At 39.3% G+C, this 19,668-nt stretch overlaps 1 protein-coding gene across 1 annotated transcript in view; it reads left to right on the top strand.

The window, feature by feature from the left end:
* LOC126473170 (uncharacterized protein DDB_G0284459-like) overlaps positions 1-19,668 on the top strand; it is a 424,439-nt gene that overhangs the window by 326,901 nt on the left and 77,870 nt on the right. Inside the window, exon 13 of the mRNA XM_050100050.1 lies at positions 8,714-8,774. Within this exon, the coding sequence (XP_049956007.1) occupies positions 8,714-8,774 (61 nt within the window). The remainder of the gene's footprint in view (positions 1-8,713; positions 8,775-19,668) is intronic.

The raw sequence follows: 19,668 nt of genomic DNA, 5'->3' as shown, positions 1-19,668 counted from the left end.
TGCTCCCCTTAAAAGTGGAAAATAATCTTGCCACATGCCATGCAGTTTTGTCAACATTACGGGCAACACAAAAAAAGTTACTTCCATGAAATCTAAGCGATCCAGGTTGGTGTAAAGTCCTTGTGAGTTCCCTTCCTACTTTTACCAAAAATTCGTTTTGTAGCTGCCTGGCTGTTACAACATCCAAAGCACAATGCTCGCACGTGTTGTTTGACTGATGTGGACAGCTTGATATCTTGGTGCGAAGTGTCTCACTGGTGGTGTTTGTATGTTGGCACAGTTGACATCCGAAAGGCACAGGTAGCAGCATCTAAATGGCCCCTTTTTCAGTTTGCTTTAGTTACTGAAAAAGTTTTAGCTCAATTGCATTTAAACTTTGCTCGCTGGAATTTTTAGAATGGAATCAACATTAGAACATGAACTCTGAATTGCCTCTTTAAGATTTATTGTAATGATTGTCATTTATAATAAAGTCTTGAAACTTGGTGCAGCTGTATTATTTCATCATTGCAATTAAGTGCTGTAATTAGAACTTCCTATAACAAATACAAATGATACTTTATCTAATATGACTATGGATATTTTCATTCCAAAATTGATTTTTGACCAATAACTTGAAAACTAATAGAGGCAGCTTAATGGACTCATATAGTTAATGTTTTTATATAAAAATGAGAATACATATGAATTTTCATCTTCCTGAGTCTAATATTTAGTGCCTCCAATTTTTTGTAAAAAGGCCAATTTTGACCAAAATATTGTCCCAATCAAATTGAGACTTGTAACTTTCGATTGTGACATACATTCACACATTCTGAACAATTTTTAGCTTTCCAGCTTCATTATTTAGTGCCACTTTTTTTCTTAAAGTAATACACATAGTGAAACATATTGATTTGATTATTGTAAGATTTCACAATGTTAACATTAATATACTGAAGCATACACTCTTAAATTATGTTGCAATTCTTTGTATTATAAGCACGGGTGTGATATGATGAAGTGGCACTGGTAGTAGTGAAATGGGGTAAGTTCTGGCACACTCACTCACCTCTGTCTCTATCATGGTGATCCAGTGCTGGTTTTGCCACATCACCCCCTATTTATTTTTGAACAAAATTAAATATTAGGAACATGTGATATTACTGTATCTGACCTCTTTTAAATGAAACTGATTTAAGTTAAATTTCTCTTAATACTAACTCTCAAAATTAATATATATATTTATAATAGAGGGAAAATTCCACCTAGGAAAAATATATCTAAAAACAAAGATGATGTGACTTACCAAATGAAAGTGCTGGCAGGTCGACAGACACACAAACAAACACAAACATACACACAAAATTCAAGCTTTCGCAACAAACTGTTGCCTCATCAGGAAAGAAGGAAGGAGAGGGAAAGACGAAATGATGTGGGTTTTAAGGGAGAGGGTAAGGAGTCATTCCAATCCCGGGAGCAGAAAGACTTACCTTAGGGGGAAAAAAGGACGGGTATACACTCGCACACACACACATATCCATCCACACATATACAGACACAAACAGACATATTTATCTTTAATAGACATATATATATAATAGAGGGAAACATTCCACGTGGGGAAAAATATATCTAAAAACAAAGATGATGTGACTTACCAAAGGAAAGCGCTGGCAGGTCGATAGTGTGTATGTTTGTGTTTGTTTGTGTAAACAAACACAAACACAAACATATACACAAAATTCAAGCTTTCGCAACAAACTGTTGCCTCATCAGGAAAGAGGGAAGGAGAGGGAAAGACGAAAGGATGTGGGTTTTAAGGGAGAGGGTAAGGAGTCACTCCAATCCCGGGAGCGGAAAGACTTACCTTGGGGGAAAAAAGGACGGGTATACACTCGCGCACACACACACATATCCATCCACACATATGGTAAGTCACATCATCTAAACTCGATTTAGTGGGTTCTTACAAATTGTGTACATAAATAAAATAGAAACATGGAACAAAATTTTTGGTTAACTAGACCCACAAACAAAACTGCTGGCAGGTGGATAGACACACAAACATACACACAAAATTCAAGCTTTCGTAACAAACAGTTGCTTCATCAGGAAAGAGGGAAGGAGAGGGAAAGACGAAAGGATGTGGGTTTTAAGGGAGAGGGTAAGGAGTCATTCCAATCCCGGGAGCGGAAAGACTTACCTTAGGGGGAAAAAAGGACAGGTATACACTCGCACACACACCCATATCCATCCGCACATAAACAGACACAAGCAGACATTTGTAAAGGCAAGGAGTTTGGGCAGAGATGTCAGTCGAGGCGGGAGTACAGAGGCAAAGATTTTGTTGAAAGACAGGTGAGGTATGAGCGGCGGCAAATTGAAATTAGCAGAGATTGAGGCCTGGCGGATAACGAGAAGAGAGGATATACTGAAGGGCAAGTTCCCATCTCCGGAGTTCTGACAGGTTGGTGTTAGTGGGAAGTATCCAGATAACCCGGACGGTGAAACACTGTGCGAGGATGTGCTGGCCATGCACCAAGGCATGTTTAGCCACAGGGTGATCCTTATTACCAACAAACACTGTCTGCCTGTGTCCATTCATGCGAATGGACAGTTTGTTGCTGGTCATTCCCACATAGAAAGCTTCACAGTGTAGGCAGGTCAGTTGGTAAATCACGTGGGTGCTTTCACACGTGGCTCTGCCTTTGATCATGTACACCTTCCGGGTTACAGGACTGGAGTAGGTGGTGGTGGGAGGGTGCATGGGACAGGTTACACCGGGGCGGTTACAAGGGTAGGAGCCAGAGGGTACGGAAGGTGGTTTGGGGATTTCATAGGGATGAACCAAGAGGTTACAAAGGTTAGGTGGACGGCGGAAAGACACTCTTGGTGGAGTGGGGAGGATTTCATGAAGGATGGATCTCATTTCAGGGCAGGATTTGAGGAAGTTGTATCCCTGCTGGAGAGCCACATTCAGAGTCTGATCCAGTCCCGGAAAGTATCCTTTCACAAGTGGGGCACTTTTGGGGTTCTTCTGTGGGAGGTTTTGGGTTTGAGGGGATGAGGAAGTGGCTCTGGTTATTTGCTTCTGTACCAGGTCGGGAGGGTAGTTGCGGGATGCGAAAGCTGTTTTCAGGTTTTTGGTGTAATGGTTCAGGGATTCCGGACTGGAGCAGATTCGTTTGCCACGAAGACCTAGGCTGTAGGGAAGGAACCGTTTGATGTGGAATGGGTGGCAGCTGTCATAATGGAGGTACTGTTGCTTGTTGGTGGGTTTGATGTGGACGGATGTTTGAAGCTGGCCATTGGACAGATGGAGGTCAATGTCAAGGAAAGTGGCATGGGATTTGGAGTAGGACCAGGTGAATCTGATGGAACCAAAGGAGTTGAAATTGAATTTTGTGTGTATGTTTGTGTTTATTTGTGTGTCTATCAGCCTACCAGTGCTTTCGTTTGGTAAGTCACATCATCTTTGTTTTTAGATATATTTATCCCACGTGAAATGTTTCCCTCTATTTTTTGTATATATGCATTGATGTAAGATACATAACTCCTCAGAACTTTTGTATCTGTTCATCCTTCATCCTTATTTTGAGGATGGTCACTCACTCATATTAAAATTTTATTTAGCCAGTGTGTGTCCAGTACTAATCTGATGCTTGTGTCATGCTTAGGCATGACAACAAGATTACTGTATACACTAATTGCTTGCTCAATAACATCCCATGCCAACAAATGTTGAATTTATTTCTTAACATCTTGCTTGCTCAAAACATGTATACGATAAGTTTTTTGAAAAATAACTGCCCAGGCTTTACTTTCAAATGGCATTCATATCCCTTAATTTCAGCAGGAATATTCGAGAATACATTGTGATTAGTGGTTAATACTTCCCTTAATTCTGCCCTCTGTTTATCAGAAATTTGATTTGATCACTGTACCTTAGCTTTTATTTCTTCCAGGATATAATTCTTTTCTGCATTAGCATCTTGGATATTATTCCCAAATTCAATATCTTGCTGCAAGTATCCCTTATTCCTCATTACTCTAATAGACAGTTCCCATGCTTCATTATTACTGGCTACATAATTTCCAATGTGAGACTCATTAACCACTTGAGAATCTGGTAAAGTTAATACTAAGTGGCTCTGCTCAAAGTCAGTCTTTCCTTGATATATTGTTAAAAGATCTGTACCTATTAATATTTTAACACTTAAACTGAGCAGGATTAAACAAGGATGATCTATTATTATGTTACCTATACCAGTTGGTATGAACGCTTCATGCTATACTGGTCAAGAAACTTTTCGAGTTGCACCCGTTATTCTTAAACCACTTATTTTCATAACGTTTAACTCATTCTTATTAGGAATAGAATTAAAGAATGTTTGGGACAAAGCATTTGCTTCACTGCCACTATCAAGAAGACAATGCACTGCTACTCTAGAGATGTTAGTTTGTATAATAGGGTGAGTTATCCTGGTTTGAACAGGTTCCTCAAGTCTTCTATTAAATCCTTTTCAATCTGTTTCCAGCTAAAGTAATGTTGTTCAGTTGCAAGTACATTTATACTCAGATGCATAGGGTCATTAACCTCTACATCCACAGCTGGCTTTTCCAATCTGTCCACCAATTTTAAATCAAAGCACTGGATGACTTCTTCTAGTTTTGTTTGATGCAAATCAGCTAAATTATTCTCTGCCTCTGAGCAACTGCATCCCTGTACAACATTGCTATCTATAATACAGTCATCTGTTTTTACAGTTTGTAGTAAGTCAATACAGATAATAGATTCCTTGACCTCATTGTTATTGCAACTCCCTTCTTCTAACACTCCTCCTTTTCAGAACCTTATAAAACTGATTCTACTTCTTCTACTGAAACTTAAGCCTTCAGATCGCCATTATGGTCAAAGATATAAACCTTTACTTCATCTTTGTCCTTATCTGATTCAAACCTGTTAATTTGTGCTTTTCTATTATCTTTAGTGTTTTCTTGCTCCTTCTTGTCCCATTTTTGTAATGTGTCCAAAATGCTGTCAATTATGTGATGAGAGTGGTTTAGCACATCACTGGTGCTGTGTGTTTCTATTTAATCATCCATGTTATCAGTTTCTGCATGCTGACTGACTGTAGTTTGTGTTTTTGTTATTGGCTGTGACACTGTTTCTGCCTGGTGAGTGCTAGTTTCCTCATAGACAGAACTTAGTTTCCCACATGCACCCTTTTATGATCATTCAATTCAGAATCAGATCAGGTGGCATTCACTCTCCGTCTTGTCTCAACAGTACATTACTCATATTTCTGCCTTCGTCACAGTAATTACTGTGAAAGCACAGTGGCTCTCTACCCCATTTTCCTCTACCATGGGATTGACGACAATAATTAGGTTGTGTATTCTGAACCCGTATTCTAACATTCACATTTTCACGGTCATTATTTCAGTTGTTTAATGGACTGTTAGAGGACCTATTATTATTGTGCACCTGCTCCTCAGCAGGAGCTCTATCCACTGTGACAGCCATGGAACCCACCTTCTAGAAAACTCTTTAACTGATTCACAACCTGGAGTAAACGTTTTACAACTCCAAAATTCCCTCAGAACATCATTTTGCTTGTTGTATGACAAGTACTCATTAAGAAATGCAGTTTTAAATTCAGAAAGCCTTTTGCATTTAATCATTCTATCAGCTGACCATTGCAAAGCATCTCCTGATAAATGATTTCTTATGAAAGAAATTTTCTCATGTTCTGACTATCCATTTGACAAAACATTGTCAAAATCATTCTAGAACTCTAAGGTTTGTCTAGCCTAAAACATAAAAATTGATGATATCTGATGAAAGCACTGTCAACTGAAGCAACATGCTGCTCAGTATTATTACAAGAGCTAACAGAGGTTACTCTGTTTTCTCTGTTAGTAATACTAGTATTTAGCTCCTCTACTTGTAGTTCTAATGCCTCCATGCTGTCAGAAAATTTTTTATCAACAGCCTTACATAATTTCTGTCAGATTTCACTTTATTAATATCCTTTTGACAAGCATTTACTTTATTATTTACTTCCTCAAATCGATTAGAGCAAACTTCGTAATCATTGCCAATTCTTTTCGACAATCTCACTTCTGTAAGAATATTTGCATCTTTGAAATCTTCTTTGTTACTAGATTCACTCTTACTTAAGTGTTTATATTGGATTCCATCTTATTGTACAGTTATTTGTGATGTAATTAAGGTTTAGAAAACAGTAACTGCATCCAGTTCGGTGCCTCCACCTTGCCACTCGGCAGTTCAACCAGTTTTAAAGGAGTTTCTAGCATTCACTGACTTGGCTGAATTTCAGAAATATTGAACTCAGTTTCATTGTCTGATAACTTTTTCGTCTTCATCATCAGAAACTGGTTCTAACATCACCTAAGGATTCAAGTACTGGTTCCATCTTAACTTTCACATCATCCTTATCATTAGATTGCATTTTTAATAGCCTGTTAGAAACAATTAACAAAGGCTGTAAATATTCTTGACTTGACTTAATTGCTTGACCTTGATGAGTGATGGCTTCCCAGTGTACCAGCAAATGCAGTGTGGCACATTGCAACATAATGCAGGCAGCAGCAGCAGCTGTAGTGATGAGGATGGCAGTGACTATCACCTATTGCAGCAGCTCCAAGGGGGGCTGGGCACTGGTGAGCATGCATAGTAGGTTGCAGATATATTGCAGATCCACATAGCTCCATGATGATACACCATCTTTTTCTGACCTTAGCACCAGTGGTAGCCATGCTATAGTGTTATCTTCTGACCTCCTTCCATCACGTTCAAGATTAGTGAGGCTGATATTCACAATTCAGTTTTCACACTCATGAGCAAGTCTTGAGACTGTTGTCACATTCATTTTGATATCGTGTTAGTGCCTACTGAGCTCCCTGTTTTGTACCGATCACTTTCACAGTTCAGTTTCCTGGCTGATGCACCATATGTGGGGCAGCGGGTAAATAAATAATTAATATTCCCCATTTATAAGAGCCTGGAAACTATTTTTGTGTTCAGCCAGAAAGTGATGGAGAACATACTGACCATTTCCAGCCTGCAAGTCCACATTATTCTTTGTACTCACTGAAAGAAAATATTCCTACCTGTTATTTACTCAGCAGGATCAGGAACAGTGACCATAAGTAGAAGTTTTGAGTTATAACTTATCAATGTGTTCTGTAAATGTTCACACACAAAATATAATAATACTCCTGATAACAATAATAATAATGTCCCTATTCGAAACATCACTATGAACAGTTCAGAGGTGACCTCTACAGAAAATTCCAAGTACAATGGTCTATCATCCTGACTTCTAATAATCGAAGTTAATTGCTTGCCTTAAAAGTGGAAAATAATCTCGCCACTTGCCACGCAGCACACAAAAAGTTACTTCCATGAAATGTAAGTGATCCAGGATGGTGTACACCCCTCGTAAGTTCAGTTGCTACTTTTACCGAAATGTGTTTGGTAGCTACATGGCTGTGAGACCATCCAAGGCACAGTGCTTGCAGGCATTTGACTGATGTGAACAGATTGACATCTTGGTGTGAAGTGTCTCTTCTTACCATTTCACTAGTGCTATTTGTATATGGCACAGTGGACCTCCGAACAGAACATCTGCCATCAACCATTCTAGGCATCTAAATGGCCCATTTCTCATGCATGTATTAATTAATATCTCTGTTGTTTAACAATTTATAATCTTCTTAATTTTTATATAAATAAAGTTGAGTTTGCTGTAGTTACTGAAAAGTTTTCTCTCAGGTGCATTTAAACTTTGCTGGCTAGAATTTTTAGAATGGAACTGACAGTAGAACATGATCTCAGAAGTGCCTCTTTAAGTTTCCTTGTAATGATTTTTATTTATAATAAAGTCTTGAAACTTGGTACAGCTGTATTATTTCATCAATGCAATCGAGTACTGTAATTAGAACTTCCTATAACAAATACAAATGATGCTTTATCTATTATGAATAAGGATGTTTTCATTCCAAATTTGATTTTTAGTAAGTAACTTGAAAACTAATAGAGGTTGTTTAATGGAGTCACATAGTTAATATTTCTATATGAAACTTGATCGTATATTAAGAAAAGTAAGTGGTGCTAAATAATGAAGGTAGAAAGCTAAAAATTGTTCAGAATGTGCAAATGTATGTCACAGTTGAAAGTTACTAGTCTCAGCTTGATCAGGGCAATATTTTGGTCAAAATAAGCATTTTTATGATAAACTGAAGGTGCTAAATAGTAGACCCAGAAAGATGAAAATTCGTATGCAGTCTCAGTTTCATATAAACTTATCGTTCACTCCTGTAATCCTGGCCTCAAAATCCACTAACCCACTGTCCCCACATCCTCTAGCCAACAGTTAGCCTTTCCTCTGCCCTGTCATCAGCTCAAGTCCATACCTCCACACCATGGTCATTGTGTACTGCACCTCAACAGCTCCATTGTGTGTGTGTGTGTGTGTGTGTGTCACATGCCTAGCCCATGAACTGCCCCCCTCCCCTTCTCCCCACATTCCTACCCTGCACACTTGCTGCCCTCCTCCAAATTGCTAGCTACAGTTCCCTGACTCCCCTACTCTTGTCTTGTTAACAATTATTCCTAAGTATAATATTATTGTTGCAGCATGGTGTTCTGTACTTGATATAAGACTTCCATTACCTTGTGAACTTAGTTGCATATCTTTTTCAGGAGTGAAATTATAAGCACTGTCAACATTGGTGCCATTGAAGCTAAAATCTGGGCAGAACAGGTAATGGAATAAATGAGACCTCCTTTTACTTATAAATCTATTATAAGATTTTAAGTATCTGCCAGGTATCAATGAAGAAGCAATTGAAAGTGGCCTGTGGTAGAATACAGGCTCATTTTTTACAGCGCAGTACTTCCTAACTGCCCCTCAGTTGGGCTTTTGTAACAGGTTCTCCAAAGAGAAAGTCACAGTGAAGTGAAGTTTGGTGGCAGGAGGATTGGATGGATTGTTTGGGGGAAGAGACCAAACAGCGAGGTCATTGGTCTCATCGGATTAGGGAAGGATGGGGAAGGAAGTCGGCCGTGCCCTTTCAAAGGAACCATCCCAGCATTTGCCTGGAGTGATTTAGGGAAATAACGGAAAACCTAAATCAGGATGGCCGGACGCAGGATTGAACCGTCGTCCTCCCGAATGCGAGTCCAGTGTGCTACCACTGCGCCACCTCGCTCGGTCAGAGAAAGTCATACAAGACCTCACAAATGAAGTCATTTCAGAGCTAAAAAAGAAAAATTATCCCACTGGTATACTTTATGACTTTGCCAAAGCCTTCAAATGTGTGGACTGCAAAATTCTACTTGCAAACTAAAATGGTAAAGCATTCATACCTTTCCTCATGCACTGATGGTATTTTCGTAACAGTAAGGTCAAAGAAATGGAACTAACCCTGGAATGGGGGACTACTAATCAAGCGTCCTAACTCAATCTTCCCAGACACAGCTCAGATGATAGCTGAACAAGCCTACAACTAGTTCAAAGAACACATTTAAGTTTTAATCACATGAAGATTGTGCTGTTTCAAACAAGCCAAAAAAGACCTATTAGCACCAGAAATAGATGTTAAAGGTCATACATTAAATGAAACACTTTGTATAAAGTTCCATGGGGGTACAACTGGATAACAACTTAAAACAGAGTCAACACATAGATAAACTAATCAAGGTGCTCAGTCCTCACTGTGTTGACTCAACATAGAGAGTTGGCTTATTTTACAGATTTTCAGTCCCTGATTTATGGAAAAATCTTCTAAGCCAGTGCACCTAAAATAAATGATGTATTTATTCAGCACAACTGAGCAATAAGAATACTGAGTAAAGTTCATAACCACACGTCATGCAGAGGTTTTGTTAAGGACCTTGGAATTCTTACAGTACATTAAAATACAGGACAACTTCTGTGAAGTTTGGAAGGTAGAAGATGAGGTGCTGGCAGAAGTAAATCTGTGAGGACGGGTCATGAATTCTGCTCTGGTAGGTTAGTTGATAGAGCAATTGCCAACAGAAGGCAAAGGTTTCGATTTCAATGCTTGTTCTAGTGCACAGTTTTAATCTGCAAGGGAGTTTTTTTAAAAATAAAACAATAGTTTCAGGTGACCTACACAACCACAATACAAAAGTAAACTTTATCTCCTCATCTAGGTTTTAGAACACAGGTATGTACTTCAATACAGAGGTATTCAACAAGCTCCCATCTAACATAAAGCAAGAAATTGGGAATGATGACCAATTCAAAAATCATGACCAGTTCCAGAGAAAATAAAGAAGTGTGTCTCATTAGCCACTTGTTCAAATTCTCTATTTAGATCCAAGGTCTGGGAAAGTAGCAGTGTTCATTGTGAAGCTGCATGAAAAGTAGTAATGTATTTAAAAGGGCCTTCATTGTTACAAATGTAGATAGCTGTTTTCTTGGAAAAATATACCATTGTAATCAAAGAAGTATTATATGTTGCTTAAGGCTTTTCTGGTAGACTAGTTGTAGAAATAGTTCTCATTTGAGACATAGGAAGATATCACAGTATTTCACTGGTGCAACTAACTGACATCTTCAGGTGTGACAAACACATTGCTGAAACATGACTGAAGCTTCAGCTATAGTTCAGCAAATTGTGTGTCACACCTGAAGATATCAATCAGCTGTGTCTCTGAAATCTTGTGGAGCTTTCACAATGACATACAATGTCTTGCCTGAGAAATAGCAGATATTTAATACACCTGAGAAAGCAACAGATTATTTTTGTAAGTGATGGATTTCTCTCTAATTTATCAGGTTACATTTAGCCAGTGTAATAACAAATAGTATTAAGAAATTAGTTATAGCTTGTTGTCAATGCATTGTACGGGTTAAATATTTATGATTTGCTTTTCTTTTGTTAATGTATATCTTGACTCATTCGACATCCCTGAAGGTTCTGTTTTAAGATGGGATCTGTGGAAGATGATGAATGAATGAATCAATTGCATTTGTGTCAGTATTCCAGTCTGTGACATACTGGTAGCACTAGTGTGTGTGTGTGTGTGTGTGTGTGTGTGTGCACACATGCACTGTGGGAGGACATTTATACAAAATGCTTAGCAATAATTTCATTCTTGTTCGTGTGGCTTTCATCTACATGACACCTTATTTTGTTTGTATGGCACTTGACTACATAACACCTTAACTCCTTTCATTATTTGTATTCCACTCAGTAGTTTTCAGGGAATATTAACAATTGACAGTAAATAATTGTTAAGTTTGCAGAAATGGGTGGGGGCATTGTAGAGCAGGGCTGATCATGGTGCATCATACGGTTCACGAGACGGGTGTGCAGGCAGTGTGCATGCCAAGGCTCAGCCTATCTTGGCTTTGCACTGTCCTTCTCAGAAGTACTCAATACACCATGACATTTCATTTACTATTGTGGTGTGGCATGTTTTGGTCAGCGCAACTCTGTTCAGTTCAGCAGAATCATGGTGTCAGCACTGTTAATACTTCACTATTGGTTTGTGGTATGAAGTATGTTCACAAGTCCACTGACAGTTTGCACACAAAGAGGCAGTCTAGTACTCTATCATCATAAGCTCATAAAACTGAATGAGGATCACAGATGGGAGGGATGAGAATTCTCATTATGTATTATACAGTTCCTTCATTGATGGGTACAGCAAATTTGTTATGAAATGACAGAAAGAATTTCAAAATTTAGTAGACAACGAAAGAGCAAAAAATTACAATGGTCAGTAGACCAGATTCATTGTTCTGTACATCGGGAAGCACTTTGTGCTGAATTTTCATGAATGGAGCACTTGAAAATATTGGTGGTTTCTTTCTGAAGTCGCATGCATTATTCTTGTCTCATTTCCAATGGTTTTTGATGAAACTGAATGAAATGCATGGAGACACAATGTGTATAATACTTCAAAGTATGTGGTTAAATCAAGAGGCAGGTCTGAAATAATTTTTTGATTTAAAAACTGCCGTTATAGAAATTATGAAGGAAAGAGTAGTGTAGGAACAAAAATCAAAACATCTGGAATGGATTGCAGATGTCACATTAGAAATGGACTTGACTGTACACTGCCCACAGTGTCACTGCAAGGTGAGAGACGCCTAATTTCTTATATGATGGGGATGCATTTAAAAAGAAAATCACATTGTGGAAGGGACAAAGTCCGACAAAAAAACACCATCCATTTCCCTGAGCCACTGGCATTACAGGAAACATGAGATTTGAAGAATTCATTGTGGCCATAAAAGGATTGCAAGGATAGTTTCTATTAGTGGTACAGTGTTAATGTTGTTTTAATGTGGCAACACTGTTTCTCTATTTGTTTGTGTTAATTTCCATTTTTCAGGTACTTCTGTTTTTTCTGTATTCTCTGTGTGAATTAATTGTCAGCCACCATTGAGTGTAAGCTATAAGTAATTACATATGTAAATAAATTCTGTCCAAACAGACTTATTATCGAGCTGCATTTACTGTGGCTGATTACAGGTTATGGGCCCAGGTGTATAAGTCTGTTTTTCAGTGTAGTGGTAGAGTTTTTTGGTGGCATCATGAGTAACAGGAAATTTGATATTACCAGTGAAGTGTTGGCATGGCACTATAGAATAGTTTACACATCAGTGTTTGGAGTCATCTGGAGGGGACCCCTAGGCAGTGCAGAAATTCCAAATGGAAGTGATATCTAGGGGAAAAGACTTTTTATAAATTGTCAATGGCATCGCTATTAAGCCTCTGAAGGAGAAAGAAGCTGAGGGAAAAATATGGCCAGAAAAGGATGCAAAAGCACAGAAAGATGCTATAACATGGACGGAGGTAGCGCCACTTATGCATCTACTTTTGTGTTCCACATCAGCTGGCGTGTGGACAAAACTGAAGACTTTGTATGAGAAAGAGTCTGCAGTGAGCAGTCGCCTACTTCAGCAAAAAATTTTCTCATACCAATTTGGTGACGACTCAGTGGTTACAGTTACATTGAAAATAAAAGAAATCAACAGTAAACTGAATCAAGCAGTTGAACCACTTTCAGAGAAAATGATAAAAACCAAGTTGTTGATGTCATTTCCAGAGAGATATAAACATTTCCATTCAGCATGAGAATCTGTCCCCTTTGAGAAGCAAACACTTAATGAGTTAACTTCAAGATTGCTTATTGACGAGGACAGAAACAATCAGTCTGACCAGCTTGAGGTAGTTTTGGCCAGTGTAAGCAGGCAGAAAAAAATTACCTGTCATGCTCATGGTAAGGAGGTAAAAATAAAGTGGAGAGAGAAATGAGGAACTACAATCACTGTAAGAAAAGAGGTCGTTTGGAGTAGATTACAGGTTGCTGAAGTCCAAGAAAGGCAAAAAGGCTCAGTATGTAAATGCCTTTATGTGTATGAGTCAAGAAGTTGACCTAGCAGATTATTGGTTCATGGATGCAAATACTAGTGAGAATATGTACAGTGAAAGAGAATTGTTTAAGAAACTGGACAGTTTGTGAAGCTCAGTAAAAGTTATTGTGGGTGGTGGTTGTCTTCTTGATGTGATTGAATGCAGTACTGTGGAACCGTATGTAGGGAATTGGCTTAAATTTATCAAAACAGTACTTCTTGGAGTGCTTTTTGTGATGGAATTGAAAGTCGATCTGTTTTTGGTGGGAACTGTGTTGGACAGTGTATGTGTTTAGTGTCAGACAAGAAACAATGTCAATTCTTGAACTGTGAGAGTGAAGTCTATCCATTATCCAGATGTGTCAGTAAAATGTATTGTATGTTGTGTTCCCCAAGCAGTCACAATCAGAACTGTCAATGGTTACTTTGATGTGTGCAAACAAAATGCACTCTATTGGTCGACAGTAATTACACTAGCGGTTTTTCATCAGTCGATATTGATAGTGGTCTGGTAAATTTGTCTAAAAATATTGAAAACTTGAGTGTCTGGCATAAAAATTGAGCCACCAGAGCATCACACATGTGAGAGAGCTCTTGTCACATAAAGGAGTGGACTTCATGGCCAACTTTGTCTCTTGTAAAAAGTGTTTGGCAGGTAAACAACACTGCTTGCCTTTCCGCTTCACTTTTTTAAGAGCTAATGTCACACCTGAACTGGTTCAGGCAGATGTCTGCAGTCCTATGGAGATGCATTTGCTTGGAGGAGTGATATATTTTTTGCTTTTGCAGGATGACTACTGAAGTTATCACAAAGTATCCTTTGTGAAACAGAAGGATGAAGTGAAAGGTTTGATCAAGAATTTTACTGCAAAATCTGAGAGAAAAATAGATCTGAAAATTAAAGTTATATGAAGTGATAATGGACAGGAGTTATGACTACTGACTTGGGTACATTTTTGAGTGAAAATGGCTTAACCCATCAAAGAAGCACCATGTACACACTGCAACAAAATGGAAAAGCTGAAAAAAAAGCACACCTTGTTGAAGCTGCTCTTTCAGTGATTTGAGGAATGCCCAAACATTTCTGGACTGAAACAGTTAACATGGTGGCTTATGTACTAAATTGAACTGGTCCAATCCCGTCAGAGGCAAAACTTCTTTTGACGCCATTTATGGTAAAGAATAACCCTGAGAAGATTTGAAAATATGTGATGTTCATGTGCCTGTCCTTGCATTCAGACAAAAGAGTTTGAAACTAGACCCCAGAAACAAGATAGGTTTGCTTATGGTTGTGAAGAGGTGAAGAATATTTATACCTTCCACAAAGAAAATTAGGGTGCACGGAGATATAGTTTTCTTGCTGCCAGCAGTATCTACAAGGGAGAAGGAAATTGATGTTCCTGTTATAGAAACAGATACCATTTGTTGTGATGAAGAGAACGTAGATAAAATTTTAGAATGAGAAGGGCATAAAGAAGAAATGAGGATTGAGATTGTGGAAGAAAATAGAAGTTAGCTTAGAGAAGAACAAGAAATCATTGAAAATAGAGAAAATTCTTATGAGGATGCAGTGGAAAATGTAGATGATAAGAATGAGAGGAGATACAATCTGAGACACGGGAGGAATATTCAATGCCTGAATTACGTAGAGGATTATGACTTTGGCCTCTTGACTGCAGTGAGTGATGATGACCCCAGCACCTGCACTAAATGATGTCTTGCACTGATGCTGAAAACTGGAAGGGTGTCATAGCTGGAGAGTTGCAAACCCTCTAAGAAAATAATACATGGAACTGTGTATGTAAGCCAAATGATTGTAGTGTTATTGACACAAAATGGGTGTTTAGCCAAAAAGACATGAGAAAGCTAATGTTGTTTCTTGTAAAGCTTGTCTTGTGGCTAAAGGTTTCCAACAAAGATTGTTTTATAGAGAGATATACAGATGGGTAGCAAAATTAACTTCAGTGAGACTTTTCCTGACTATTTTTATTGAGAATAACTACCCCACCAATCAACAAGTACTTTTAGTTGGTTTCTTTGTCAAGAGATAGTTGGAGAATTTAACATTAAGTTACCTAGTGGATGCTCCAGTAAAATGAATCATAAAGTTTGTAAACTTAGAATGGCTTTGTATGTTTTAAAGGACTCACATAAAAATTGGAATGTTAGATTCCAGAAAGTAATAACTGGCTTAGGATTTGTAAGATGCAATTTTAAGTGTTACTTGTATATAAAGACAGAAAGTAACAAGAAAACCAACTTATGTGTTTACATTCATGATCTGTTGACAACTTCAACTTTTCAGAATGAAAGTTACAATTTAAAGCTGTTATAAAATGATAACTTTAAAATGAACGAATTTGGTATGACTAGGACCTTTTTAGGTATGAATATTGTTCAAAATGTAAGGGAGGGTACTATTATTATTTGTCATAGTGCCTGTCTGAAAAAGTGCAAAAAGTTTTTGATATGTTTGAATGGAATTCTGTTTCAACTCCCAATTTGAACACAATGTGTTAAGAAGAGAACAATGTGAAAATGAAGCTATTGAGAAAAGTTGTACAAAATTGATAGGTCATTGGTGTATGCTATGTTAGGTCCTAGACTAGATATTTGTGTAGCAGTAATTATTCTAAGCAGCTACCAACCACGTACAAGTCTGGATTTATGGAATGCTTTAAAACATGTATTGCATTATGTTAAGAGAACCCTATAGCTAACCTGTTATATGCAGGGGATAAGAATTGTACTCATACTGTAATTCATTATGTTGCCTCTGATTGGGCTGGTGACAGAGTGTGTAGAAAGTCTACAGGTGGTTATTGCTATAGCAAAAACAAATGTGATTTATGGAATGTAGTACTTTATAGAGAAACACAGAAGTTGCAATGAAGTACAAGTTGTGCACAGCACTGAACACATTGGCTGGACTACAGTAATAATGGTTACATAATAGGTTGAGCACTCATTTGTGGTTACTTAAATAATATTGTTATATTGTTTCTTTTGGCGGCTCACCAGAGCATGCCAGGGAGCTGTCCCAGGTGGCCCCTGTAAGCAGGCCTATGAGCTGTATGGACGCACGATCTCTGATATCATATGGGTCATGAGTGAAGGTACATTACTCTTCCCTTCCAGGATTGGGAAAACCACATAAATAAATTCACTAGGTACAGAAAATGCATGGTACAGAAAAAAAGCACTGGTACAGAAAATAAGCACTGGTACCATAAAAAAGAGCACTGATCTCACAAAGCACTGATATTACAAGTCACAGAAAATACCAATGACTGTCCTGACATCCATTTCATTGCCCAATGATGGTGGCTGGTGCAGCATGCGATGGGCAGACACCAGGGAATAGGGATGGAAGTGGTGATGAGGTGATTTGGTGTGCCATCCTGCCTTCTTTTGAGAGGCTGTGGAGCAGGACCAGGGTCAGCATCTCCATAATGATGTCCATGTCAAGGTAAGCAGTTGGCACCAGAGGCACCAGTGGGAGTGTTGGAGACGATGGCTACACAGGACCCAGCAACAGAGGCGACGGTGTTGGTGGCAGCGGTGGCTGTGATGGCTACATCCTCAGGCGCAGTGGGGACTGCATCATCAACAGCACTCAAGGAGTGGGAGCAGAGGCAGGAACCCCAGGCAGCGATCTGCCAGGCAGCGACTTGTGCTGTGGCGCGAACTGGACTGTCTGCAACACAGGAAAAGGCATCAGCAGTGGGCCCTCTGGAGCAGACCTTACTGTGCATGGCTGCAGCTGGTCAAAGTGACAGGACATCCTTCCATCAGGAGTGTGCAGAGGTGCCAGTTCCAGCAATGCTTGACAATGGCAGGAACCCAGTTCGGCTGGCGGCCAAAACCTTGAGCCCAGACTGGTGCACCTCGCCAGAACCATTGTGGCAGTGCCAGCAGACACAGTGTTGGATGCATCAGATGAAGGAGGGTCTGTGGTTGGTGTCTATGTAGCACATGTGTTGCACTCTTGTCCCCCACTGAAGTGAAATGGTACAAATTCAAGAAAAGGTCTAAAGCAGCTTCAGGGGGCCTGCTGGATACGTGCTTCCACATCAGAGTTTTAAACATTCGAACCATGTGCTTGGCCTCATCATTAGATTGAGGATTAAACGGGTTAGCTGTGAGATTGTGAACACCACTAGCCTGACAAAAAGATGCAAATTCTCAGGAAACAAACTGGAGGCCATTATTGATAACCATGGTATATGGAAGTCACTCAACTGTAAAAATCTTAGATGGTGAAAATAATGGCCACCACAGATGTGGAGAGACAATGCACCACATAGGGAAACTTGGTATAGGCATCCACTACAGTGTGCCAATACTGATTTAGGAAGGGCCCAGTAAAATGGACATGTAGATGCTCCCATGGGTGCTGCAGCATTGGCCAGGTGGAAAAATATGCCTGCAGAGCCACCTCTTGCTGAATGCAGTGAGTGCAAGCAGCTATTAGCTGCATAGTGTCCCCAGCTATGCCTGGCTGAAAAAATTGAGATTTGGTAACACTGCACTTGAGACCTTTAGACTGAAAAGCAGAAAACAGCAACCTAAGATTGCTAAAGTAGTCTTTAGTGGAAGAACACAAAATGATGATATCATCAAGGTAACTCATGCAGCCGGGTACAGAGGCTGTCAGCTGTTCTAAAAAATGCTGAATACTTGCAGGCACACAAGTAACACCAAAAGGCAAGTGTTGTTATTGGTATAGGCCAAAAAGGGAATTGGCAACAAGAAGGCGCCATAGTGAATTCATCCAAGGGGAGCTGGAGGTATGCTTCCGACAAACGACAAATCAGTCTTGGAAAAGAAGTGGCTGCCTGCTACTTTTGCAAACAACTTGTCAGGGTGGCGCAAAATGTAAGTTTTTATCATGGACTGTGAATTAATTGTGACACCAAGTTGCTGCAAAGATGAAGCTTAGCTGTCAGCTTGTTTATGATGACCAGTGGTCTACCGTATTCATTGGAAGAAATAGGCCGAATGACATCAAGCGACATCAAATGGTCTACTTCAGCCTGTCGCTCTTTAAAAAAATGAGGGCATGTGGACTCTTTCATGGTAATGTGGGCCATAAAACCAGTAATACAACTGAGCCCAGGGGAAAGCAGAGACAAACACTCAGAGCAGAAGGACTCCAGCTGCTGATGTGGAACTTTATCTGAGACTAAATTTATCTCATTGGCAATGGGGAAACTGAAAGTGTTAAATATATCTAACTCGAACAAGTCTGCGGCATGGGAATGATCCACAACAAGAAAGGTGAAAGGGCGAACAGCAGATTTATAAGAGACAGGAGTGGAGAACCATCCTAGGATTGGAATCTGCTGTTCATTGTAGCTAAACAACTTCCGTGAAACTTGTGTGAAGGGGAGGGGAGCTCAAGTCCATGTATGTTTGTGCATTTACTAAAATCCATGCAGCTCCTGTGCCCACTCGCATTTTTAGCAGTTTACTTAAATACACACAAGCCAATAAACAATTTGTTTGGTGAAACAGTCATGATAGAGGTACAGTTAATGTCTATTGGTCTACTGTGTCTACCACATCTGTAGAGGAGTTACACACTGATGCAATGCAGCCTTTCTTTTGGCACTTGTTGGAAACCACCCAATGCTTAGGGCATGCAGCATGCTCATGTTGGATGAAGCAATATGGGCAAGACAGATGGGGGGCATATAGCTGCTGCTGTGACATGTCCTATTGTTGCTGTGGCCGTAATCAGTGCTGCCACATGAGACACTGAGTCAAAGGTTGTACTGATCACCTGCAGCCTGTGACATTCCAAAGAACTGTGCTATATTGAGCACATCTGTAAGCATCGGATTCTCATATTGAAGTGATCAGTGTAGGATTCATGATGTATACTAGTGTCAAGTTTATGACAATGGCTCAACCCATGTAATTCTGCAGCCCAGGCTCTACAAGATTGGTTTGGACATTTCTCACAACGATAAAATTCTACACACATTGCAATGACATGTGGTCTGTGACAGTAATAGGTTGAGAGAAGTTTGCACATTTCATCAAATGATAAGATGGCTGGTTCTTGTGAAGGCATGAGTTGGCACAAGAGCTGATAAATGCATGGCAAAAGCCAAGAAAGAAAGAAAGAAAGAAACGCCTACACAGATTTGCATCATCCACTCAAAAAACGTGACATTGTTGGTGTAACCATGTCTTGTAGGAGTCGCAATCTTCAGCCGATTCATCCATCATATGCCAGAAAGTTCAACAGTTGCTC

The sequence above is a fragment of the Schistocerca serialis genome, chromosome 4 (genome assembly GCF_023864345.2).
Source record: "Schistocerca serialis cubense isolate TAMUIC-IGC-003099 chromosome 4, iqSchSeri2.2, whole genome shotgun sequence".
NCBI classification, from domain to species: Eukaryota; Metazoa; Arthropoda; class Insecta; order Orthoptera; family Acrididae; genus Schistocerca; species Schistocerca serialis.
Note: the sequence above shows the minus strand (reverse complement) of the source record. Positions and strands in the feature narration are given on the sequence as shown.